General features: G+C 43.2%; 1 protein-coding gene across 6 annotated transcripts in view; it reads left to right on the top strand.

Annotated features, from left to right (window-relative positions):
- SLC37A3 (solute carrier family 37 member 3) overlaps positions 1-27073 on the top strand; it is a 53279-nt gene that overhangs the window by 18868 nt on the left and 7338 nt on the right. For 3 of the 6 annotated variants that reach the window (XM_042973578.1, XM_042973581.1, XM_042973594.1), the window contains 11 exons: positions 408-491; positions 2567-2712; positions 6770-6866; positions 9238-9322; positions 10062-10240; positions 12715-12856; positions 14702-14803; positions 15407-15454; positions 17183-17334; positions 22378-22443; positions 23158-23485. In XM_042973578.1, the coding sequence (XP_042829512.1) occupies positions 408-491; positions 2567-2712; positions 6770-6866; positions 9238-9322; positions 10062-10240; positions 12715-12856; positions 14702-14803; positions 15407-15454; positions 17183-17334; positions 22378-22443; positions 23158-23421 (1365 nt within the window). In that variant the 3' untranslated portion in view covers positions 23422-23485. Of the gene's footprint in view, positions 1-407; positions 492-2566; positions 2713-6769; positions 6867-9237; positions 9323-10061; positions 10241-12714; positions 12857-14701; positions 14804-15406; positions 15455-17182; positions 17335-21882; positions 22444-23157; positions 23486-23834; positions 25460-27073 lie in introns of those variants that run through there. The other 3 variants (XR_006213267.1, XM_042973585.1, XM_042973601.1) reach the window with 3 other exon arrangements.

Below are 27073 nucleotides of genomic sequence, written 5' to 3'. Positions count from 1 at the left end.
AACCCCTATGGGAATGCACATCGCTGATCCTTAGGAGTTAATCTGTTCTAGAAAATGAAATATATTTGTGTGCTTGTTTTATTAGTATTTTTGCTTTGTTTTGTTTTTGGTTTTCCAGTCTCCTTTTTAGGCAGTGATGGGGATCCGCTTTTGGTAGAACCAGAGTTTACACTGGATTGTAGTATTTGGGTATGTGGGTTTGTTTACAGTGTAATGTGCAGAAACCCACTGTTATTTCACGAAACGTGTGTGAAACTGATGGAGACAGCTAGTCTGGGCTTATGAACGAAGTTTAATTTTGAGTCATGTCAGTGTTTTGTTTCCCTCACCTGCATCGCATTGTATCTTCCTCTTTTTCATGTTGTGTCATTACTCAGAGCTGTAAAATAAACATGCTTTATTTTTAGGGCCTTTTCATCAGTGGAATTGTTGGAGATCGGCTTAATTTACGATGGGTTCTGTCGTTTGGCATGTGTTCTTCTGCACTAGTGGTAAGTTGAAAAGGTATTAGTGTTATTATCGTCATCATCACTATTATCATCTTGGTCAGGTATTTTGGAATCCAAGTACTCTCTCTATTTCTATATGTAGAACAGGAGAATAGAATTAATCTTCCATTTTTTTAGTAACTTGTGTGCCTTTTCAACTTGAGGGAATCTTTTTATTTTTTATTTTTATTTTTTTTTTAACATTTATTTATTATTGAGAGACAGACAGAGCATGAGGATGGGAGGGGCAGAGAGAGGGGGAGACACAGAATCCAAAGCAGGCTCCAGGCTCCGAGCTGTCAGCACAGAGCCTGACGTGGGGCTCGAACTCACAAACTGCAAGATCATGACCTGAGCCGAAGTCAGACGCTTAACCGACTGAGCCACCCAGGTGCCCCATCACTTAGGGGAATCTTTCTAAAGTGAGATTTGGGTCATGCCCCTTCCCTGATTCGTTCACCACCAAAGCCAAGCATAAATAGCACGGCATTCAGTGCTCTCAAGAACCTGGTCCTGAGCCGCCTTGGTAGTTGTGTTGACCACTACACTTCACCACTTGGATCTGGCCATACTTTTTCCCGTGGTCCTAACACAGCCTGTGTCTTTCTGCCTCACTCTCTTTGCTCTCGCTCTTCTTCCTGCCTCCAACGGCTCCCTGTTCAGTTAGCTCTCCATAGTCTAACTCAGGGTCTCCTGCAAATGACTGGCCAAATGGCAGTTCTTTCATAATGCCTTACTCTCCTGACCTCCTTCGTTCCTGAAAGGGATCGCTTCCTCTTCCGGGCTTCCCCGCCGCAGCACTTACGTTGTCTGCTGCTTAGTCTGCTGATTTCTGTATCAGTCTTGCTTTCCCTGGGAGTCTGCAGCATGATGGTTGAGGTCACAGATTTCCCGAGACCTGGACTACCTGGCTGTCACTTCCTCTTCCGCCATCTCCCAGCTGCCATTGCTCTTGCTTCAGCCTCATTGAAGACCTTCCTACAGGGCTGGTAGGGAGGCTCTTGCGAGTTTCTATGTGCGAGGCCTGGGGAACAACGCCTAGCTAATTTAGTGCTCTAGAGGTCAAGATCCACATTTGATGCATCTTTTTTGTTTGTTTGTTTCCTAGCTCCTAGTGAGGAATTTTTATTGGTTGAATGAAAGCATCGATTTCAATTAGACCCTATTTTATGATTATTTTCCAATATCTGCCACTTGAGAGATTGAAACACTTCATTTATTCATAGCCTGCTCGCCTACCCATGTATGCATCTTATTTTAAAACCTGTGTACATTTTGTTTTGTTTTTTTACATTATTTGAAAAATTGAAGAATGTGCATGAACTCACCCTTCTTGGTGTGTGGTTCCAAGTTTCAACAAATGAGTCCAGTTGTGTCACAACCATTCTTCCCTCCTCCCCCAGCCTCTGGTCAGCAACCACTGACCGTTTTTCTCTCCTTATACTTTTGCTTATTCCCCAATGGAAACATAATATGGTGCATTCCATTTTTTAACCCATGCAGAATATTCCCCAAAGAAATTTCAACAGCAGACAAAATGTTCACTTGAGCAAAATGCCTACAAAAAGCAGTTGCTTGGCGAACGCTGCTGAATTACCGAGCCAATCACAGCTTCCACCGGTTCTCTCGACAGCTGCAGTAATAATGATGCTTGTGTGTCCTGGGCCCCACGGTGTGCGTGGCCCTGCGCTGACTGACCTTATATCCACAAACTCGGTCCTTACAGTTGTCCTCCACACACATGGGCCTGAGGACGAGAAAACGAGAGCTGTATGATGGGGTCGAACAATGAGGATTGAACTTTTTAGAGCAGAAGATCCACGTTGAGCCGGGGGCTGGTTGTCAGGGAGCTTTGTGTTGTTTGACGTCTTTCGTCAGTGGGGGCAGTTTAATGTGTTTGTCTTACTCGCTCGGTGCTGCTCTGAGCAGGAGCCTCTGGAGAGTCAGCCACGTGTCTCTTAGGCCCGGGACCCTTGAATGTGTCTCTTCACGCAGAAACATAAGCATGGTAGGCAGTTAGGTGTCCTCTAGGTGTCTGCGTGGATGTCACGTGTCCCTTTTTCTTCCCTTCCTCGTAGGTGTTCGTCTTTGGCCCTGTCACAGAATGGCTGCATTTCTACAACAAGGGCCTCTACTGCTGTCTGTGGATTGGGAATGGCCTGCTGCAGTCTACCGGTTGGCCCTGTGTGGTTGCGGTTATGGGCAACTGGTTTGGGAAAGCGGGGTATGCCACTCCCTTTGTCTTTAATTTCTCTTTTTAAGTGGTTTTAATATCAGATTATTCACACCTGTCATCAGTCAGCTTGATCTTTTTGATCCTTCCCGTGCCTTCCCTCTATTTTAGAAAGAATAGTTGAGAGGTTTCACATTGGAGCGTGTCGGAAATGGTGTGGACTTGAGGGGTGGCCTAGCCCCGTGAGACACGTTCTGTTTTATTCTTAAATAAATAATGTTTATTTATTTTTGAGAGAGTGGAGGTGGGGAGATTTCTACGTGGGGCTCAATCCCACGACCCTGGGATCATGACCTGAGCTGAAATTGAGAGTCAGATGCTCAACCAACTGAGCCATCCAGTCTCCCCCCCATCCCCCAGCACATTTTTTTTTTTTTTTAATATTTATTTATTTTTGAGAGAGACCGACAGAGTGCAAGCAGGGGAGGGGCAGAGAGAGAGAGGGAGACACAGAATCCAAAGCAGGCTCCAGGCTCTGAGCTGTCAGCACAGAGCCTGACGCGGGGCTCGAACCCACGAACCGTGAGATCATGACCTGAGCTGAAGTCGGATGCTCAACCGACTGAGCCACTCAGGTGCCCCAAGATAATCTTTTTTTTTTCAGTTTTTTTATTTTGAAAGAGAGAGGAGGGTAGAGGGGCTGATAGAGGGAGAGAATCCTAAGCAGGCTCTGTGCTGCCAGCAGCTGATGTGGAGACTCGATCTCACGAATTACGAGATCAAGACCCGAGCCAAAATCAAGAGTCAGATGCTTAACTGAGCCACCCGGGTGCCCCAAAGATAATCACTTTGACACATATCATTTTGAGATCCTTCTTACTTGAGCTTTTATTTTTTTAGATTTTTATTCATTTTTTTAAAAAATGTTTTGTTTTGTTTTGTTTTTAAATTTATTTATTTTGAGAGAGACAGCACAAGTGGGAGAGGGGCAGAGACAAAGGGAGAGAGAGAATCCCAAGCAGGCTCTGCTTTGCCTGCACAGAGCCTGATGTGGGGCTTGAACCCATGAAGCCATGAAATCATGACATGAGCTGAAACCAAGAGTCAGACGCTTAACTGACTGAGCCATCCAGGCGCCCTCCAAAATGTTTATTTATTTATTTTGAGAGAGAGAGAGAGAGAGAGAGAGAAAGAGAGAGAAAGTGTGTGGGAGGGGCAGAGAGAGAATCCCAAGTAGGCTCTATGCTGTTAGCACAGAGCCTGATGTGGACTTCATCTCATGAACCTTGAGATCATGACCTGAGCCAAAATCAAGAGTCTGAACACTTAAATGACTGAGCTACCCGGGCACTCCTTACCTGAGCTTTTATAAATTGGATGACCCTGGGTGTTTGAAAGCAGTGCCTGGACAGGTTGACCATTCCATTATTTCTATGGATCAATCACAAAGAAAAAAACTTGAGCCATTATTGTTCATTTTTGGGCATTGGACAATTTGTTTTTCAACAAGTAATACTAGTAAGTGAAATTGATGATGTGCTCCTTAAGGCCCAGTGAGGTTTCCTCTAAAACACAGCAATAGGGGCGCCTGGGTGGCTCAGTCGGTTGAGCGGCCGACTTCGGCTCAGGTCACGATCTCGCGGTCCGTGAGTTCGAGCCCCGCATCAGGCTCTGTGCCGACTGCTCAGAGCCTGGAGCCTGTTTCAGATTCTGTGTCTCCCTCTCTCTCTTACCCTCCCCCGTTCATGCTCTGTCTCTCTCTATCTCAAAAATAAATAAACGTTAAAAAAATTTTTTTTAAATAAAAAAATAAAACACAGCAATAAACCACAAAGTACCATTAAAACTATGACAATTTAAAGCAGTTCTTTTTCAACTGGTTTCTTCTAAAATCATGTCTTTGGTTAGCCAGTGTTGTTCAGACTGAACAACTCCTGACTCTCCTCCAGGACCCTCTTGCTAGATTTTGTATGTTTTGTGATTTTTTATTTTAATTAATTAATTAATTTTTAATTTTTTAACTTTTTTTTTAACGTTTATTTATTTTTGAGACAGAGAGAGACAGAGCATGGACAGGGGAGGGTCAGGGAGAGAGGGAGACACAGAATCTGAAACAGGCTCCAGGCTCTGAGCTGTCAGCACAGAGCCCGACGCGGGGCTTGAACTCACAGACCGCGAGATCGTGACCTGAGCCGAAGTTGGACGCTTAACCGGCTGAGCCACCCAGGGGCCCCTTAATTTTTTAACATTTATTTATTTTTGAGAGACAGAGACAGATAGAGCATGAGTTGGGGAGAGGCAGAGAGAGAGGGAGATACAGAATCCGAAGCAGGCTCCAGGCTCTGAGCTGTCAGTACAGAGCCTGACGTGGGACTCGAACCCACAAACCATGAGATCATGACCTGAGCTGAAGTTGGATGCCCAACCGACTGAGCCACCCAGGAGCCCGTTTTATTATTTTTTAAATGTTTGTTTATTTTTGAGAGAGAGAGAACACGCATGTGCGCACACACCCACACACACATGCATACGTAGGAGTCGGGTGCGGGGGTAGAAGGAGAAGCAGAGAGGGGAGTGGGGATGGACAGAGGATCTGAAGTGGGCTCTGTGCTAAAGCAGAGACTCTGATGCAAGATTCGAACTCGCATGCGTGATCTGAGCTGAAGTCAGCTGCTTAACCAGCTGAGCCACCCAGACACCCCTTTCCTGGACCGTTGTGGTAGCTAGGTTCCCTTCCACTAGATTCTTGGTTTACCTATTTTTTTTTTAATGGCTTTATTAAGGTATATAATAAGCTGCACAGATTTAAGATGTACCGTTTGATGAGTGTTGGCATGCATACGTCCTTAAAACCACCACCACAGTTAAGAAAATGGACATATCCATCACCCCCAAGAGTTTCCTCTTGCCGTTTTGTTAAGTCCTCTCCTCCACCACTCCTGCTACCTTCTCCCTCTCTCCCATTGCTGTCTCCAGGCAACTGTTGGTCTGCTTTCTGTCACCTTAGATTACTTTGCATTTTCTAAAATTTTATATAAATAGAATCATACAGTATATAGTTTCTTGTTTGCTTTCATTCAATGTAATTATTCTGAGGTTCATTCATATCATGCGTATCGATAGTTCATTCCTTTTTTTAGCCAAGTAGTAACCTATTGTATCACCATTTGTTTATCTTTTCGGCTGTTGTTGAACGTTTGGGTTGTTTTCAGTTTTTGGTTATTACAGACAAAGCCCCTGTGAACATTTGTGTATAAATCCTTATAAGAACATATGCTTTCATTTTCCTCGGATAAATACCTCAAAGTAGAATGTCTGTGTCATGTGGTAGGTGTGTGTTTATCTTTTTAAGAAACTGGCAGTCTCTTCCAAAGTGGTTTTACCATTTTACATTGCTGCCAGCAGAGTGTAAGGGTTCTAGTTGCTGTGTGTTCTTGCCAGCACTTGGTATATGTGGTCTTTTTTTGTCTTCAGCTATTCTAGTAGGTATGCAGTGCTACATCACTGTGGTTTTCATTTGCATTTCCCTAATATCTGATGGTGTCCAATATCTTTTTATGTGCTTACTTGCATCATATTTTTGTGTGCATGAACTTCTTTTTTAAAACTTTTTATTTGAGATAATTGTAGATTCATACTCTTTAATGTTGTATTAGATTTTTTTCCCCTTAGGATTTAAAATTTTTTTTTAAAGTAATTTCTACACCCAACTCAACTTACAACCTTGAGATCAAGAGTTGCATGCTCCACTGACTGAGCCAGCCCGACGCCCCTGGATTGTTTTGTATTATTGAGTTTTGAGAGTTCTTTGTATTTCAAATGCAAGTCTTTTATTAAATCAGTGATAGGCAAATATTTCCTCCCAATCTGTGGCTTACTTTCAAAAATCTCTTCACAGTATCTTGGGATGCACCCCGAAATGAGCTTTAGTTTAATAATATCCTTAAGGAACATGATGTTTTTGTCATTTGGGTGTACTTTAAAAACATCTTAAGATAGAATGTTGATCTTTGTAATGTGGACTTCCACCGTTTTGGCCATTTTGTATGGGAACTGCATCAGAATTCCTTCCGATTGTATTGTTTTCTGTTTTCTACTGTTCTCATAGACGAGGAGTTGTTTTTGGTCTCTGGAGTGCCTGTGCATCAGTGGGCAATATTTTGGGAGCATGCCTAGCTTCTTCTGTTCTGCAATATGGTTATGAGGTAGGTATTTCTTTCTAGCTTTTTCTTGAGTATATAAATATATTTTGTTTTTTAGGAAATAGTACCATGGCTATTTAAAACTATGTAGAGCTATGTTTGAGTGGGGCAAGGCTTGTATTAAAAGTAGACAAACTTTTGATAAATCCAAACATAGAGATTATTCATTGGAAAAATGCCCAAGTCTAAAGACAGTATAATCAATTGGGAGAAAAGTCTTTGCAACTCATGTTACAGATAAAGAACTAATCTCCCTCCTATGTAAAGAGTATCTGCAAATTGATAATAAAAAGATCAACAACAAATAGAAAGGAGGGTAAAGGATTTGAATGTGTAGTTCATGAAAAAGAAATAGAAATGGTTTTGAAATATATGACAAAATATGCCACTTTATTTGTAACTTATTCATTCAATAAATATGTATTGCAGTCTAAGTGCTCCTAGGCAGTAGGGAGTAGAGCACTGGCCAGAAAAGAGAAAAATCTCTGCCTTTATGGAGCGTAGGTGTTAGTTGGTAGAGAAATGCAAATTAAAACTACACTAAAAAAGAAAGGAACTATGCTGTTTACTTGTTATATTGGTAAGAATCCATAAGTTTGATAGCATCTTGTGTTTATGAGAATGTAAACAAGCATTGACCACCCCCCCCCCCCGGAGTCACTATGAGACTGTCCATCAAAATTACAGCTGCTCTAACTGAGCTGTTCCACCTCCAGTAAGTAATCCCACAGGTGAATATACTTCCACATATACAAGGTAACATTTCTATATGGTTATTTCAACATTGTTTGTAATAACAAAAATTGATAACAAATGTGAACCAGTAGGGAAATAAACTGTGACATCCTCTTCAACGGAAGGCTGAAGGCCATAAATTAGAATTTGGAAGCTTTCTCCGTCCTGATAGGGAAAGTTCTCAATGGTATGTTAAGTGAAGAAAGCGAGGGTGCAGAACAGCGTGTATTGAGTGAAGCCATTTTTGTAGAATGGCGGAAAAGTTAGAGTATATATTTATATTCGCTTGTGTTTCTAAAACAGTCCCTGGGAAGTAGAAATCAAATAACAATGGTCATATGTTGGGAAAATGAGGATTAAGTGGATGGGAGAAGAGGTGGGAAGGAGAGCTTTTACTATACAATCTACTTTTTGTTGCTTGGATCATGTGAAAGTATATGTATTTTAAAGCCTAAATAACGTAAGTAAGTTAATCTTTTAAAAAGTAGATAAATCTATAAGTTTTAAAAAATGTTTATTTATTTTGGAGAGAGACAGAGTGTGAGTGGGGGAGGGGCAGAGAGAGAGGGAGACACAGAATCTGAAGCAGGCTCCAGGCTCTGAGCTGTCAGCACAGAGCCTGACACGGGGCTCGAACTCACAGACCGCGAGATCATGACCTGAGCTGAAGTCGGATGCTTAACCGACTGAGCCACTCAGGTGCCCCTAAAAAATAAATAAATCTTTAAATAGTTCACCAAAGGTTTGGTCTCAGAAGAATTTTTGTCTAGTTAGGGTCAGTGGGAGGTCCTTTGTGTACTCCTAGTCACCTTTATTCTAGGCTTCTTAGATTTGCATCTGGATTATGCTCATTGCTTCAGATGGGAATTTTGGTTCACCCTGTGTGCTGCTCCCAGGTTTGACTTCTGGAAACACTAATGTGTCACCGTCTTTTCCAGAAATTTAGGCTGTCTCTCCACATCAGGTTCCATTCTCTATTAAACAGAATTCAGCTCTGCAGCCTGGCTTTTGAGGTTCTTTCATCTTGATCTCACCTTTTCCTATCAGTTTTATTCCCTACTGTCCCTCAGCACAAGCCATCTGCTTTGACCATGTAGGAGACTTTCTATCCAGTTCCCAGCCCTCTTTGCTTCAGTCGTGCTGGGAAAGACTGTCCGCTGCCTGTTTTAGCTCTTCCTTAAGACATTGTCTTGCTATATCGGCATCATTAGCTGTTTCCTTCTCTTTGTGTTTCTTATTAGGACCGGGCCTTCTCATCTATTCGGCTGCTTGATGCCTTGTGTTATTGTTTGGTGTATTGTTTAATCCCCTCAACCGGATAGAATGTTTGTGGGGGCAGAGACTGTCTCTTGTGGGAGGCTGTGTGGTGCGAAGAATGAGGATTTGGGAGCCAGTCCTGATTTCACAATTGTAGTACCACTCAGTGTCCCTGGGACTTTAATTGTGCTCTTTGAGCCTCGTGGGGAAGATGCCTGGGAAAACACTCGAAACAGCTCTGTGCCTGGCACGGGCCATTTCCTTGCCAGTCTCCCTGTTCTTCCTGCCCAGCTCCCCACCTGCCCCATGGGTGCTTCTAATGAATGTGCTTGAACGAATCCCCCAGATGGGTAAGGAAGCACCTCTCTCCTCTCTTCTCCAGTATGCCTTTCTGGTGACCGCGGCGGTGCAGTTTGCTGGTGGGATCATCATCTTCTTTGGACTCCTGGTGTCACCAGAAGAAATTGGTGAGGAGAAGCCGCCTTTCTGTTCAGAACATCTTACGGTGATGGGTGAGGCCTGCACGGCCAGGTTCTTGTTCCCTAGGAGAACTGTGGCCCCCTTTCAGTGACTTAGAGGAGTGGCGTTGCTCTGTGTGTCCAGTAGACCCCGTGGGTGGCTCTCCCAGCACAGCTGCGGACGTTGGGGAGGAGCGAGGCTCACCTTCCTGGATTCAGGGAAGACTCTTCATTGGCAAATGAGCTTTGTAATCGAGAATACTGACTGGAAACTAGCATGGAATGTTTCTCATTTCACTTCTTCAGACATTTCTTGTCCTTCCTAAAAGTAATTTAGTGTGATACTCATCTGTGGTTACATACAGAATATGTACGAGCAAAACCACAGAAGCAAATAAATGTCCAAGTCCGTCTTTTGAGTGTTCTTGAAGAGACATGTCAGTTTACTCGTGTGTAGTGAACACTTTATTTTATTTTTTTTTTAATGTAAGAGAGAGAGTGTGAAGTAGTTGAAAAAGCATTGCTCTGAAGCCAGGTAAAGTAGAATCAGAGTCCTGGCTTTGTGGCTTATTAGCTGTGTGATCTTAGCCGACCTCAGCTGACCTTGGCCTCTGAACCTTAGTTGCTTCTTCTGTAATGTGGAAATGAAAATAACACCAACCGCACGAGCAACGATACATGCAGAACCCTTGGCCCAGTGCCGGGCATCTAGAAGGCATTCTATAAATGGTGGCTGTTACTGTTGCAGGTATCCCAGGTATTGAGGCAGAAGAAAATTTTGAAGAAGACTCACACAGGCCATTAATTAATGGTGCCGAAAACGAAGATGAATACGAACCTAATTATTCCATTCAAGAAGGCAGCACTACTACCCAAGTCAAGGCAATCAGCTTTTATCAGGCCTGTTGTCTTCCGGGAGTTATACCGGTAAGGGCCCCTCAGATCCCCTTACCACCAGTGAGATATTGTGGCCTGAATGTGAACCCTCCCTAGGATAAAGCATCTTTAAGTGTTTAGCTTCTTTTTGATACTTTATTGTAGGAGTATATGTTCAGAGGAATATTGGATAGTGACCCTCAGCTTGTTTCTAGACTTGAAATTTTATCTGCAGTCTAATGCAGGGGTTAGTGTACATTTTCTGTAAAGAGCCAGATAGTAAATGTTTTTAACTTTGGAGGGGGGATTGTACAGGCTCTACCACAACTACTCACGTCCAGGAAGCAAGAAACCCTGGATGGTATGGAACAAATGGGTGTGGACAGGTTTGGCCCGTGAGCTCCAGTGTGCTGACCCTGACCTAGCATTCAAGTAAGAAGGCAGAATTAATGTTTTTTTTGGTTTTTGTTTATTAATGTTTATTTGTTTTGAATGAGAGCAGGAGAGGGGGGAGCACATGCACGCATACACAGGGGAGGAGCAGAGAGAGAGAGGGAGAGAGAGAAACCCAAGCAGGCAGAGCCTGACATGGGGCTCAGTCTCACAAACTGTGAGATCATGACCTAAGCCGAAATCAAGAGTCGGAAGCTTCACCAACTGAGCCACTCAGGTGCCCGAAATTGGTGTTTTTAAATACATTCTTGTTGATTTGTTGAAGTATTATAGAATTATATGTAGACCAAGAGGGGGTTTTGAATGGTCCATTTCAGTCTGCCTTCTTTGCCTATATTCTTATCATTCCGGGAACAAAATTGTTTGCCCTTTTATTAAAAGGTCCAGAGCACATTACTCCACAGTATTTCTTGGTAATGCATTCCAGTGTTTCCAAAACCTTTACAGTCAGGAGAACCGTCTAACGTCTAAACTAAATCCCTTCTGCTGCAGTTTTTCTGTCTTGATGTTTCGGGCCCTCTAGCACGGGAGTGGAAGTTAAGAGGCCTAGGTTATGTGTCCGGCTTACCCACTAACTCTGTGTGAGGCCTGGGATAAGTCCCTCAGCCCATCCTGTGTCTCTGTTCCCCTTCCCTCTGGAGTGGAAAGTAAACCAGCCTTCCCCGGGGCCTAGAACATTGGGTTATTGTATTGTGAACAAGCACCCGGTTTTGTTTATTTTATTGTCTAATGGTGCTTTACAATGTAACCCCTCAGCTAGATTCAGAGCCTGCAGGTTGTCCTTTCTCATACATACTTGTTCCTCTGACCTCTGCCTCCAAGCCGAGAGGACCGATATTTGCAAACAGATAGTGAACTATAAGTTAAAATGTAAGTGTGAGTTTCCACAATTCTGTCACCAAAAGATGATAGATTATACAAGAGAAATGCAAGTTCCTTTAGGCCTGTTCTCATGCTAGTGATTAGTAATTTTTAACTAGTTATTAAAATACTTTGCTGGTAATAGTTTAATTTCTGGGACAGGACTTAAAAATCTGTTGTTGTAAGTGTTTGTTTTTTTTTTTTCTATTCCTTTGTATTTCACAAGCGATTGTTCCCTGACACAGGCAGGGATGCAGAGGAAATCTAGTTAACTTAATTCCTTTGTCTCTGCAGCAGGCTGTCTGGACAAAACGCCCTCATGATTGGGATTTAGCTCTCTAGGGGGTGGCTGTTGCCCTGCCAGGGAAGCTGTTTTAAAACAAGTGATACCTAGGGAATAACTGGCAGCTCCAGGGAAAAGAATATACTAGCCAGACACCCTTTGAAGTCCGGTCTCTCTGCTCCTCCCCCTTTTTCCTTTGATGCTAAATGTCAGGATTTCCTGGTAATAATGTGTTGAATATAGGAGTCTTAGCCCTGCTGCCATCTTTTATTCCTCCAAGTAGAGTCACGAGGCCCATGGCGATCGTGTTCCTTCATTGCTGACTCACCAAAGATACTTTTTCTTTTCCACTGGAATATAAAGCCTTTGGACACCATAATATGAAAATATTTTTAACGTTGATGCTTTTTTTGGACCTTGAAACTGGAGTGTAGTCCTATTGCCCTCCACTGTTCATAATGTTAACTTTGCAGGAAGTAGACGAACCAGAAAGGTTTGGCTGCTTGGAAGAAAAGCCGAGATGCTTACTGGATTTCTTTGCTTTTGGTTAATGATATGGATTTGGATTTCTTTTGCTTTTATCTTTGTCTAAATAAAGAAACACGAGTAAATGCCCTGCCTTTTAGGTTCAAAACACTGGTTTGCTTCTACCGGAGAACTGGAAGGAGAAGAAATTGGGGACAGTCAAGAAATAGTCCTATGTGTTCTTATTCTAAAGGCCTGCTGCATGTGCTTTTCTGGAAGCTAATGGGGATAAAGAGAAGAGGGAGACTAGGCAAAGTCAGGGAATCTATAGAAATGTTTAATTCTAAAATCAGGTGGGTTCATCCCAAACTCCTGTGTCTGGTTTTGCTTTTTTAATTATGTTAAAAATTGTGGTCCTGCTGTGCTATTTGTTCTCCCTGATAGTCGAATGTTTTTCTTGTAGTATTCACTGGCCTATGCCTGCTTGAAGTTGGTAAATTACTCCTTCTTCTTCTGGTTGCCCTTTTATCTGAGTAACAACTTTGGATGGAAGGAGGCTGAAGCTGACAAGCTGTCCATTTGGTACGATGTTGGAGGAATTATAGGTAAGGCCAGATGCATCTTTTTCTGTAAGGGGAGTTAGTCACTAGTAAGATTTTACTGGGTTATGAAATCTGACATCCTTTAAAGTTTTATTACTTAGTCCACAGCCATTTTTCCTAAAGTGTCCGATCAGTAAACACACAAACTCTTAAAAAAAAAAAAAAAAAAAGAATCCATAGAAAAGAAGAGCCAGCCCCCGGCAGCCCTGTGATTTATAGGGCTCTTGTTTCTCCGTTCTTTGTTTATGGATCAGTTCTTTTGTGTTGGGAAGCACAGCGATGTTTCCCTCCGTGATCTCTTTAAACGTGACCCTTTCGTACACTTGCAAGTGATATCTGAGCTCTAAAGCTAATCACACGCCAGGGATCCGAGTTAGAATGTGAATGTGTTCATTTGATCTATTTCCCACCACCTTTCCCACCACCCACACCAAAGAAGGGGAGATACTAGCTTAGCGTGTAGATTTTGTCAGACCGTAGAGGTAGGAATAATAGCGGGATTAATTCCTAGGTGCATTTTGCAGCTGTTTCATTGTACACAGCAGATTTTAATGGTAACTTTTTGCTATAGCTGGAAGTATAAACAGGTACGGGAGAAACTTTAAAACAAGACAGCAGTACAGACTGCGGTAGTGGGTGTTACTGCTGTTGCTGTGGCAAAACCTTAGCATCTTTTCTGTGCTGTTTGGATTTAGAATTGTGGTAAGGCTAAACTGTCCTGAGCACATGAGAGCAGTGCATCCTCAGGCGATACCCTGTTATTGTACTTGAACTTGTCTGCCCTTAGCCTTAGATACAGAGCCAAAGGTGAGGCTGTCACCTTTAGACCTGCTCATACCTCTGGATCCTGCTGTCTGATGAGGATGTACCAGATGTCCCATAGTCCCTAGAACTCGAAATGGGGCTGTATCTAAAGGTGACCTTGTTGTTTGAAGGATTCACATCACCTCTTTTTAAAGATCCTGGCCTGTGCACTATCACCAGACCATAATCACTGCATTTAATTTTAGTGAACATTTATTGGCTGCTACTAATAGCCTGTGAGGCATGGTCTTCAATGAATCATCTTTTTTGTTTGTTTGTTTAATGCTTATTTATTTTGGGAGAGAGAGAGAGAGCGAGAGCGAGAGAGAGAGAGCACACACGTGCGTGAGTCAGGGGGAGGGGCAGAGGGTGGGCCTATGCACAAAAGAAAGAGGGAGAGACAGAGAGAGAGAATCCCAAACAGGTTCTGTCTGAGCCATCCAGGAGCCCCTAATGAATCATCTTAAAACAATTTAATGTTTATTCTTGAGAGAGAGAGAGAGAGACAGAACGCAAGTGGGGGAGGGGCAGACACACACACACACACACACACACACACACACACACACACACAGAATCCGAAGCAGGCTCCAGGCTCCCAGGTGTTAGCACAGAGCCCGACGTGGGGCTCAAAGTTACAAACTGAGAGATCATGACCTGAGCCGAAGTCGGACACTTAACTGACTGAGCCACCCAGGCACCCCCGTATCTTTTAAAATAAAAAGCAGAAAAATTAGGAAAAGCCTTCACATCTGGTTTGAAAAGGGAGAACAGCAAGAGACAGTGGGTGGTTTTGATGATTTTTCCTTATTTTGCTGTCTGATTCATGGTGTCCTGTCCCTGTCATCCATCATGGCAATTAACAGTCAGGCATTCTTCCTAAAAGGAAGCCCTGGTGGAAGCTTTTTAGGAGAGTCAGCCCTCTTTTTGGGTGGACCAGTCTCAGGATCCTATAGCAGGTAGGGGTACATGGTGAATGAGTTTCAGGTAACTGAGCTAAATGATAAACGATTTTGATTGTGATGGGCTCCTTGTGCTTTACAGGTGGAACTTTGCAAGGTTTCGTCTCTGACGTATTACAGAAGAGAGCCCCGGTTTTAGCTCTGAGTCTGCTTCTGGCAGTTGGGTCCCTCGTTGGATATAGCCGTGAGTATTCCCTTGCAATTCAATTATTTTTCTGATCTCTTAGGACTAAGGCCTTTGCCATGAGTCAGCGATCAACGCCAGGGAGATCCTTGAGACCGGCTACAAAGGCTGATCCGAGACCTTTGTATGGTCCTGTAAATGCCTGGTAAAAGTATCATCACGTAGTTTTATTTGTGTTGGGGAGGAAACTGGCATCTCTTCTGCTTTGTTGGTTTGTTTAAAAGCTTGCTTGGGAGTGTATATGCTTTGTTTGAGGGTAGGCTCCAGAGGGCCAGCATTAGAGGCAATAAAACAATAAAAGGGAAAGGGTTTCAAAAGAGGAGAAATGGTAATTAGTAGGTTTGGTATATGTCCCTTAAGATGCTGCTGAGAAGGGAGTAGAGTTTTTCCTTAGCTTTTAGAAGTCTCATTAGCTCGAGCACCAGCAAGTGGCAGACATTACAAATAAAAGTTAGGGCAGGCGGTGAAAGACTTGTAGCCCTTTGTTGTCTCTGGGAGTGATCTGTGAGGTCACCGAGATCCAGATCTTTGTGTGCTGTTCGGTGCGGGCCCGTGTAATCCGTTCTTGAAGTCAGCACGCTGTTTCTGTGTCCCTCCTCATAGGTTCTCCAAACGATAAGTCCATTAACGCACTTCTGATGGCGGTTACAGGTATGTTGTGTGGCTCCGTTTCGTTGTACTATTACTACTCCTCTGTAAATAAAAAGAAGAGAGGGAAACTGTGTGCTCTTTCAGTTTGAGTAATACTAACCCTTCGTTATGGAGAACTCACATGGTAAAAGGAAAACTGTCTACTTCAGATTCCGTTTCTCTGCTCTTATGTGACCTCTTCAGTCCTGTTGTTAGAGAAGCAGTCCCTTTTGACAGAGATTTTCTGGTACTTTTTTTTTACTTTATTTTTTTTTAAGTTTATTTATTTATTTATTTATTTTATTATTTTTTTTTAATTTTAATGTTTATTTTGATTTTTGAGACAGAAAGAGACAGAGCATGAGTAGGGGTAGGGAAGAGAGAGAGAGGGAGACACAGAATCTGAAGCAGGCTCCAGGCTCCAAGCTGTGAGCACAGAGCCCGACGTGGGGCTCGAACCCACAGACTGTGAGATCATGACCTGAGCCAAAGCCGGACGCCCAACCGACTGAGCCACCCAGGCGCCCCTAAGTTCATTTATTTTTGACAGAGAGAGAGATTGAGAGAGAGAGAGAGAGAAACAGAGCACGAGTGGGGGAGGGGCAGAGAGAGGGAGACAGAATCCGAAGCAGGCTCCAGTCTCTGAGCTGTCAGCACAGAGCCCGACGCGGGGCTCGAACTTGAGGACCGCGAGATCATGATCTGAGCCGAAGTTGGACGCTGGACCGACGGAGCCACCCAGGCGCCCCTCTAGTATTTTTTGATTGGCCTCAGCTTCCCCTGTTACTTCTAGAAGCGACTTAGGAAGATGGCACGTTAGAAACCAGTTCACCAGCTTTCAGTGTTGGAATTGGCCAGTGTTTCTCCACTGGAGCAGCAGATGAAACAGTTGAGTGTAATCAGGGCCGTGGTATAGAAAAATGACTCTTAAACTTTAGATCATACTCAGGAGAGTGAGAGCTGCTCGTGATACGTGAGGCACATGGAGCTCATTCCAGCCGCGCGAACAGATTCACACGGGCCAGCCTCTGCTCAGTCCTCAGACAGCCTTGCGGGGGGCGGTGGCTGAGAACAACCATCTGCGCCGCTTGTGGAGCTGCTTCTCTTCACTCTTATTTTCAGTACGTGTGGTTGAATTTGGATAGTCAAATGCTCAGTTGACACAGCTCTACCGTAGTAGAAGTCGACAAGTGAGTGTAATTGGTTACTAATGAACGCAGCCTTTGCAGCATTAGAAAGGCTGTGTGTTCACTGTATTTTCTGTATCTTTGGCTTTTATAAAAATATACTGCCGTATCATGTAATTCAAGTAGGACTTTCAGAAAAACAGATGCCAGCTAGTTTGAAGATGTCATTATCTGGGAGAGTGTTCATTTTTACTGGTTTCTTCATCCCCCCCTTCACTGTTTCTCTTCAGCATATTGATTAAAATGTTGAGGAGTGCCTGGGTGGCTCAGTGGGTTAAGCATCCGACTTTGGCTCATAATCTCCATATGACCGTGAGGTCATAATCTCACGGCTCGTGAGTTCGAGCCCCACGTCAGGCTCTGTGCTCACAGCTCAGAGCCTGGAGCCTGCTTCTGTGTCTCCCTCTCTTTCTGCCCCTTCCCTGCTTACACTCTGTCTCTCTCTCAAAAATAAATAAACATTAAAAAAAAATGTTTGGATAAGAGCTTATCTTGTCCAGTAGATTTCTAGTGGTGTTAAGAATAGTGTGTTAATGAGAACCTGTTTTGTTTATGACTTCAGGATTTTTTATTGGTGGACCTTCTAATATGATTAGCTCTGCTATTTCTGCGGACCTGGGTCACCAAGAGCTGATCCAAGGGAGCAGTGAGGCTTTGGCGACCGTCACAGGAATTGTTGATGGAACCGGAAGCATTGGAGCAGCGGTAGGCCAGGTGAGAGAACAGGAGAGGGGGTGAAACTGAGTGGTGAGTAGTCTGTCAATGGTCCAAGAATTTACATCTGCCCACCGGGCCACAGTAGGTGGCACTCTAGTGCTATACAGGACACTTTCCCGTAAAGCCTTACGTTGCTAATCTCCTCTGAGGTCAGCTAATGTGACCTGATATGGAAGGTCTTTCTACGTTTTTTAGTTTCTTCTTCCCACTTTAATATCCAGATTCTTCCTGTCTGGAAATTAGCTGACACCTCATAAGACAGCTCTCAGTCCCAGTTTGCTACTCCTTTCTTCCTAGCCTGAACTTGGCAGTCTGCGGGGTCCTGAGACACATGCTTCTCGTTATCCCCCACCTGGCATGCACACCCTACCTCCTCTCTCCTACCAGACACACACGTTCTTCACGTGGATCCCTACCAGAAATCGCCACGGACTCTGGCAGCTGCTCTGAGTCATTTTCTCTGTTTCCAATGGCTGTGTCTCAAAGGGCGGTTCATTAAAGTCTTGGGTCAGGATCATCTAGGTGATTTATTAAAGTACAGAACGCTAAGCTTACCACGGGCTTGCTGATTTAGAACATAGAGATCTGCGTTTCAAAAAGCCTTCCTGGTGATTGTGATGCACTCTAAACTTGAGATCGTCTGGGCTAAGATTGGCCCACAATAAGTCGTCAGAACAACTCAGATCGATCTTGTTTTGCTTAAATTCAACCTTTTCTTTGGGACAGTTGTGAGTCATGCCTCTCTTAGGTTATACCTTTCCAGCACATTGAGTGCTGCTTTTGCAAAAATAAGGATCAGAGAATCATCTGCATAGATCAAATAGTTGAAACTTTGGAAGTGAATGAGATGTTTAATGGGGAAGGAAAATATAGACAAAATCTCAGAGGCTGCCCAGTGGTCGAAGAAACAGGAAGTCAGCAGGGTGACGTGTAGGTAAGGGGAGGTGTTAGTCAGTAAGGTCATAGGTATAGAGAGGCCAGAGAAGGAGAATGGAATCGAAAACGCTCTTAGTTTTGACAGGTCATCATCGGACCTGAATATTGCCGTTTGGCTTGCTCTGTGGGGCTCGATCACCGATGCCGGATTGCTGGTGGTTAATGAGAGAGCAAGAATTGAGGAAGATAAGCCATCTTGATGCATGTCACTACTCAGCCGTATCTTGTATATTTATTTGTGAATGTCTGACTCCCCCACCATGTTGTAAGCATCACGAGGGCAGCATTTTGCATTGTGTTCTGCCGTAGCCCCAGTACACAGAACAGTGCCTGGCACACAGTAGACCTTCCAGCATCTGTTGAGTTGTTGTAGAACGACTGATCGATGTGATTGATGTGCTTATTAGCATATTTGATGATGAGACTGAAGAGGAAGAAAAATCCAGCAAAAAGTAGGAGAAATTTGCTTACTTGATTGTGCTCTGGAATAGAAACCAAAGAATGCTGTTGGCTACCAGTTCAGAGGTCTTCGTGTTCATGTAAGCGATCAGGGGTGGTTGTATTGGACATCCTTTTCTGACACTACTGTATTTCAGGTTCTCGTTTCTCACTGATGTTTCCTGCATTAACCAAGTAGGCATGTTACAATGAGCATTTCAAGGAGCTTATTTTTGTGTAGGGTGCCTCACTGCCAGTATTTGGATCCCTAACTGTGTATGTGGGTTAGCGTTGGGTTTCCTTTGGTGGTCAGGGAAGTGGGTCAGGGGTGAATCATTGTTAGCTTTATTCATTCCTCTTCCATGTTGATTTTTGAGTAATTTCCCATTGCTCGGGGCCTGAAATCCCAAACTGTGACTTAATATCAGAAACTTGATGAGCTTTGTCCCAGCTCTCTTAACTCACCCTGAACAGCTTTCTTTCCCCACGTTTCCTTGACTTCACAAGAAAATTGCCCTCTCAGTTTCCATAGCACTTGGTGAGCACCAAGTGGGCTCCCGCTTGTCATGGGGCATCCCGCTTCCTGGTTTATCTGTCTGTGCCAGACTGCATTCCTTGCAAACAGGAACTGTTTCTTTCCTCCAATGCTTAGTGTGTTCATGACACACAGTCGGGGATCAGTAAGGTTAAATCGTGGTGTCTACCCAAGAAAAATGAGCACACGTGTCCATATGAACCCGTGTGCACGTATGTTCATAGCTGGATTTTTCATAACAGCTAAAAATTAGAAAAAACTCAAATGTCCACCAACTGAAGAATGGATGAACAAAATGTGGTGTATTCATGATGATGGAGTAGTATTTTTAAGAGGGTATCTGGCACTTAAAAGAGGATAGATGTTACATAGGTGGACCTAAAAAATATTATGCTAAGTGAAAGAAGCCAGTTACAAAAGACCACATACTGTAAATGATTTCATTCATGTGAGATATCCAAAATGGGCGAATCTATCCAAAATGGGCGAAAGAGAGTAGTGGTTGCCTGGGAGCAGGTGGGCCTGAGGAGTGACTACTGATAGGTACGAGGTCTCTTTGTGGGGGGGAGGGCGGGGTGGTGGTGGTGATAGAAATGGCTTATAATTAGATTATGGTAATGGTTGCACAATTCTGTAAGTATATGCAAAACCATTGAGCTGCATGGGTGAACTTTATGTTATATAAACTATACGTCAATAAAACTACTTAAAAGAAAGATAAAGTAACAGAAAGACACGGGAGCACTGCTCTGAGCTCCTTAATGAGCGACCAGATCTCATAGTTTCATAATCTAGGGTAAATCACTCACTTGTTTTGCTTTTTAATGTTTGTTTATTTTTGAGAGTGAGAGAGAGAGAGAGAGAGAGAGACACAGAGTGCAAGTCAGGGAGGGGCAGGGAGAGAGGGAGACATAGAATCTGAAGCACGCTTCAGGCTCTGAGCTGTCAGCACAGAGGCCGATGCAGGGCTTGAACTCACAGGCAGTGAGATCGTGACCTGAGCCGAAGTCGGGTGCTTAACTGAGCCACCCAGGCGCCCCTCACTTGTTTGGCTTTTAAATTTGCTTGCTTACGAATTTCACTGGTAGTGTGTGATGGAAGAACATGTGTGAAACTCACACTTGTGGTCGGTTGATTTTTGACAAGGGCACCAAGACCATTCAATGGGGAAAGAATGGTTTCTTCACCAAATGGTGCTGGGAAAACTGGATATTCACACACACAGAAGGATGAAGTTGGACCCTTGCCTTATAGCATAGACAAAAAATTAATGCAAAATGGATTAAATACCTAACTTTAAGAGCTAAAACCATGAAAACTCTTAGAAGAGGGGTGCCTGGGTGACTCGGTTGATTGAGGTCTGACTCTTTTGATTTCAGCTCAGGTTATGATCTCATGGTTTTTGAGATCAAGCCCTGCTGTGGGTTCTGCGCTGACAGCACGGAGCCTGTTTGGTATTTTCTCTCTCTCCCTCTCCCTCTCTCTGCCCCTCCCTTGCTCACGTGTGCATGTGTGTACACGAGCTCTCTCTCCCAAACATTAAAATAAATAAAAAACTCTTCAAGAAGAAACCATAGGGCGCCTGGGTGGCACAGTCGGTTGAGCGTCCGACTTCGGCTCAGGTCATGATCTCACGGTCTGTGAGTTCGAGCCCCACGTCAGACTCTGTGCCGACAGCTCAGAGCCTGGAGTCTGCTTCGGATTCTGTGTCTCCCTCTCTCTGACCCTCCCCCATTCATGCTCTCTCTCTCTCTCTGTCTCAAAAAAAATAAAGGTTAAAAAAAATTAAAAAAAGAAATCATAGTGACAAATCTTTATGACAAATGTGTACAAATGGCCAATAAACACTTGTGAAGATTCTCAAGATCCTTCATTATTAGGGAAATGCAAATAAAAAACACAGTGAGATGCCACTTCACACCTTTTAGGATGGCTGTAATTTAAAACAAGGGCAACAACAACAGAAAGTAACAAGTACTTATGAGGATGTGGAGAAGCTGGGACTCTTTGACATCGCTGGCGGGAATGTAGAATGGTGCAGCCACTCTGGAAGATGCTTTAGTGGTTCCTCAAATAGTGAAACATGGAATTACCGTGTGACCCAGCAGTTCCGCTCCTAGGAATATACCTTAAAGAACTGAAAACAGGACTCACATGTCTGTATAGCAGTGTTCATTGGAGCATTATTCATAATAGCCAAAAGGTGGAAACAATCCAAATGTTGGTCAGCTGATGACTAGATAAATAAAATGTGGTGTGTCCACACCAGAGAATATTATTCAGCCATAAAAGGGGATGGTGTTCTGACACCTGCTGCAACCTTGAAGACAGTATGCTCAGTGGAATAAGCCAGACACAAAGGGACAAGTAGTGTGTGATTCCACCTACCATGAAATATCTAGGACAGGCAAATTCTTAGAGATAGAAAGTAGATTCGAGGTTACCAGGGACTCGGGAGAGGGGGTGGTGGGGAGTTACTGCTTAATGGGTGCAGACTTTCTGTTTTGGGCGATGAAAATTGTTGGGAATAGATAGTGGTGATGGTTGTCCAACACTGTGAATGTACTCAATGCCTTTGAATCATACACTTAATGATGAATAAAATGGCTAACTTTATGTTACATATATTTTGTCAGAATTGAAAAAGAAGGTGGGTTAAACGCTAATGGATCCTTTTCAGCAATTGAAACAAAGTCAAAGAACATGCTGTAGAATGTTAAAACTGTACAGAAATCCTCTGCTTAAATAACACAATCGAAAATGAACAGTACGCTTGGAAGACCAACTGTTTTTGAAAGCTTCAGTTACAGTACCTCTCACTGGAAGAAAGAATGATTAAACGGAAATGGCTTGAGGATGTTAATTTTCCTCTCTTAGTAGCAAAGTGAATAAAAATAAACCTGAAGTCCTGTCATCTGCTCTGCAGTTTTTGTATTTGGACTCTGCCAGCTTACAAGATGAAGGCCAGGTATCTTTAAGTAGGAACACACACGTGAAAGCTTTGGACACTGAAAACCATTCTACAAATCCTAACTCACTTTCTGGAAGAGCTGTGTTTAATCCACCTTTCAGCTACTTCGTGTGATTAATTTATAAAGGATTATGTCGTAATTTCTTTTTCTCCCTTGTAGTATTTAGTGTCTTTGATCCAGGACAACCTGGGATGGATGTGGGTGTTCTACTTTTTCATTCTCATGGTAAGTGAGCGTGTGCCTTTTTTTTTTTTTTTAAACTTGTAGTTTTTCTTACTAATTTAGTTCAAAGCATTTACTTAAATCTCTTCTTAAACTGGCAAAATTGCTGATGGGTTTTAATGACCCTGTGGGGAAAAGTAACATTTTATGAGTCTATGAGATACATTCTTTCAAGGTGGGAATGGGTCTTTAGTTTGCCCTTGATCTAAGCCTCATGAGTATCGTCATGTATAATTCCAAAAAAAAAAAAAAAATATGGTGAGAGACTTACTGAAAGTATCCCCAACTGTTAACCGGTGTATTCTTCCCGGGTACTCTCTATCTGCTAAATGTAATTTGGAATTCTGAAGGAAATTACAGTGTACCCCAAGCAACATCAGGCTCAAAAAGAAGCATTGCTGTAATTAATACCGTGGTGTGTCGGTTCTAAAACGATGAGAATCTCTTGAGAAAATATTTGTCGTGCCTTGAACATTCTTGGCTGGAATTGTGTACTTTCTGGGAAATAGCCAATTCAGAATAAGGCCTTACCGTTTTAAAATGTTGCTGTCTGTTGAATAAGCATGCGACCTGACCTCTTACATTATTGGTGAGATGGCGCTCGAGACAGGTCTCCCTGAGAGAGTCCGGTGACAGCTTCATCCAGGAGGGGATGCATTTAATATCCCACTCCTAAATCTAGTGCATCCTAATTGGAGACAACCTCAATCGCCCCAGGTCCAGACACGGCCCTCCAGCCTCGTCCAAGGAGCCTGGAGTTCTCTGGAGCTGCCTCAAGGCTGCATACTCCTGCTGTCACAAAGGACGCTTCTCCTGCCTAACTGCCTTCTAGCTTCTGAAGACTGGACTGTGTGTCCCTGTGTTCCACTTCTGACATCCGTGCTAAATAGAGGGAGATATCTCCTTATGAACCTGTCGTGTGATCACACAAGAAATTGTACTAGAAAGAAAACTGGATCCATTATAAGAAACACGTTTTAAAGTGAGCTCCAGGGGCGCCTGGCTGGCTCTGTCAGTAGATCATGCGACTCTTGATCTCGGGGTCATGAGTTCAAGCCCCACATTGGGTTCAGAGACTACTTACTTACTTAAAAAAAATTAAAAAAATAAAAAGAAAGTGAGCTCTAGTATCAATTTTTTGCTCTGCCTATGGCAAATCATTTAATTTGTGTACATTAGTTCTTTTTCTGGAGACTGTGTAACATTAAATTTTAAAAAAATATATTAACTGTGATTTTTCGAATCATTTTTTTAATTCATTAAAGATCAAGTCATCTTTGCACGAAGTCATAATGAATGTGATTGTCCAAATTCATTATTCCGTTCAAAACATGGTGCTCTAACAGAATTCGTTAAATTGTCACTGCATATTTAATGCTTTTTTCTCTTCACAGACAAGTTGTACGATTCTATTTATCTCACCATTAATAGTGAGGGAAATACGCCATCTTATGCAAAGACGACAGGCTCACTCACTGAGTGAGTGAGTGGTGCCTGCAGGAGAAAAGAACACTGGGAGACGCATCAGGACTCTTATCTCTTTTAATTCACCCTATTTGGGCGTTGTCTTAAGAGCTCCAACGAAACCTCAGATCGGCAAGCCTCTTTCACCTTGTGACGCTGACGATTGGTGAAGGCTGGGCTGTTTTTCTGCACTACACAAATTATCGTGGATGATTTTATTGCTGTCGTTCCATAAACGGACTGAGTGGCCTATGAATCTGCCAGCGTCTGTACTTGGCCTGTTGAGATTTATCCTTTTCACCTCAAGTACTGTATTGGACCTGGACTGGATTCTCCAGCCTGGAAAGTTGAGTGACCATGAGACAGTTGCACATGGTTCGTATCAGTGACGGGCTCCATGAATAGGAAAGGATCATTGGATTTTGCTTTGATAATGAGTTTGCAGAGAGCGGCTCATCTTTGAAGCATCAAATCCTGGTCGAGGGCTCAAGCTGGATCAAGCGTAAGCCTGCCTTGGACAAAGAATCCCTTTGTTAAACTGTGGTGGGAAAATCACACTACATGGTGACTGGCTCAGTCACTCGGTATCTGATCTAAAGTTATTCAGCTCTGGATGCAGAAATATCTTCAAATTATTGTCAGCTCATTCTCTTCTGTCTTCATTCAAAATTTACTTCGATTCCTGGAAGTATTCAGTCTTCCTTTCAAGGACCATAAGGTACATCATCAGTTGTTGTGAACATTCCAAGGTGTAGCTCACAACTGAAGTACTCAACCCCAGATTTGCTGTCTGGGAACGTTAGGATCCACTAGGAAGCTAATCTCCTTAGCCCTGTTTTCAGAGAATTGATCTCTCTCACGACCGGGTTCCTTGAGTTACCTCAGCAGAAGACTAGAATTAGAGGAAAAACCTTTTGTCCTAGTAAGTGTTAGGTATGTGACCTTGAATCATATTAATGGGTTACTAGGGCCTGAGGACTAGGCATCTATTCTTTAGAAGTTTGTAGTGTGTATGTCTTCAAGGCTGTGAATTCTATACTAATTACCGATATGTTAAAGTCATTCTGTATATATATATATTTTAAATTATGGACACAAACTAGGGGGAAAATGTGCAATTTTGAGGGCTGCCTAATTCACATTGGGATAGGGAATATTTTTCAGCTTCTTACTTTATACTGTAAAGTGTGATGTGTTTATGGACTTGTTAATGTTATTTAATCAAGCAGATTTCCAATCAGTTAATTGCTCATTACTGACAAAAAAGGGAAAATATGAAACACAGGAAGGGAAAATAAACTGACTTTTGTAGTAAATATCTGTCCATCTGGTTATTTAAATATGTACTCTGAGTTTCTTGTTCTAGAAGGTGATTCATGCCTTATGATTTCCTGCTGTTGACCATTTACTGACCCTACGGTGTTGCCGGAGTGTTCAGCTAGCCCCAGAAATGGCCCCATTTCTGTTACGTTCTGTGGACACTTTCCCTTCCCCTTTGTGTGAGATTATACTAAGTTTGGATGAGTTGCCTGATTGTAATTTAAGAGCTGTCTGTAGACGGATGCCATTTTTATGATTTAACCTCCTTCTGACATTCGGCTGTGAGTTTCCTCTCTGTCCGCATTATCAGTATGGTAGCATCTTTGTATCCTGACACCAACATTATTTTCTTACCCTGTTGAAACTCAGCTGGGTGAGTGTTCCCCTGACCTCTCTGTAGCTGTAGCCCCCAAGCTGTACGTATAATGAAATTATAAATAGATAAATGCTCAGCTCTGAACGAAAGGATATATTGCATGATAGATTTCCGTATTCTAGTTCTGGCCACCTACAAAGGAATCAGCTTTAAAGAACTGCTAACTTCACTTTCTTATTAATTTCCTTTCCCTTGACCATAGGGAAAGCTCCTTTGGAAATGACAGCTTCTCTGGCAGCTACGTCTCGGATGCTCACGAGGTTGAGGAAGGTTATCCTGGCCTGCCCTTCCTAGTCATGCTGTGTTTTCTTCTCTCCTGTGTAGTTTCAAAGGAAGAAAGTCTCCTCCCCGCTCCTGCTCGTTCTGTTCCTTCCTGCTTCCTGGAAGACCAGAGTTGCTCAATAAATGTTCATGCAGGAAATGCCTGAGCGCCCTCAGTGTGCATCGTGAACTCTGGGATGGAGGCTGCACAGTGTGCTCTCATCTGCTTCCTCCTTCCTTTCTCCTTAAAAACCTCCAGAAGCCCCAGGGATGCCTGTGGCTCAGTCAGTTGAACATCCGGCTCTTGGTTTTGGCTCAGGTCATGATCCCAGGGTTGTGGGATAGAGCCGCACGTGGGGCTCCCCGCTGAACATGGAGCCTGTTGAAGATTCTGTGTCCCGCTACCCCTGTCCCCCGCTCCCTCTCTGTCTCTCACTGTAAAGAAAACAAAACAAAAACCTCCAGAAGTCCTCTCTGCCTCCTAGATAAATAACTGATAAAGCCTTTTCTTATCCCTACTAGTTCTACTGATTCCTATCCTATTTTTCTTTTCACAGTCAAACCCTTTGAGTTAATGGATGGTTATCTGCTGCCTTTCTGGCTGTTGTTGTTGTTGTTCTGATTCTTGTTGTTCTGATATAATTATCAACAGTACCTCCCTTCTCTACAAGTGCCCCAGTTTAATTTTTTTTTTTTTTAACATTTATTTATTTTTGACAGAGACAGAGCAAGCGGGGAAGGGACAGAGAGAGAGGGAGACACAGAATCCCAAGCAGGCTCCAGGCTCTGAGCTGTCGGCACAGAGCCCGATGAGGGGCTCAAGCTCATGAACCATGAGATCATGACCTGAGCCAAAGTTGGACGCTTAACCGACTGAGCCACCCAGCTGTCCCCAAATGCCCCAGTTTAGACACCATATCCTTACCCTCCAGCCTCTTATTTCATCACCTACAGACACCGTACATCTGAAGATCATTAAATATGGAGATCTCTTTTCCTCATTTCTTATCTTTCTTATTTCCTCTCTTGTACTTGACATTGGTAATCACTTCATCTTCCCCTGGCCATTTTTTCTCTGGCTTCTGTAGCATTTTAATGTATTGAATCATCTGACCTCCTATCCCCTTTACTGGGTTCTCTTCTCTGTTTAGTCTCTGTTAGTTTCTTTTCTAGAAGTGTCAGCAACTTTCCCTGATAAGCTGTTCTTACCTA

This window comes from Panthera tigris, chromosome A2 (genome assembly GCF_018350195.1).
Source record: "Panthera tigris isolate Pti1 chromosome A2, P.tigris_Pti1_mat1.1, whole genome shotgun sequence".
Classification (NCBI taxonomy): Eukaryota; Metazoa; Chordata; class Mammalia; order Carnivora; family Felidae; genus Panthera; species Panthera tigris.
The sequence above is the reverse complement of the archived record's forward strand: the minus strand, read 5'-3'. Positions and strand labels throughout refer to the sequence as shown.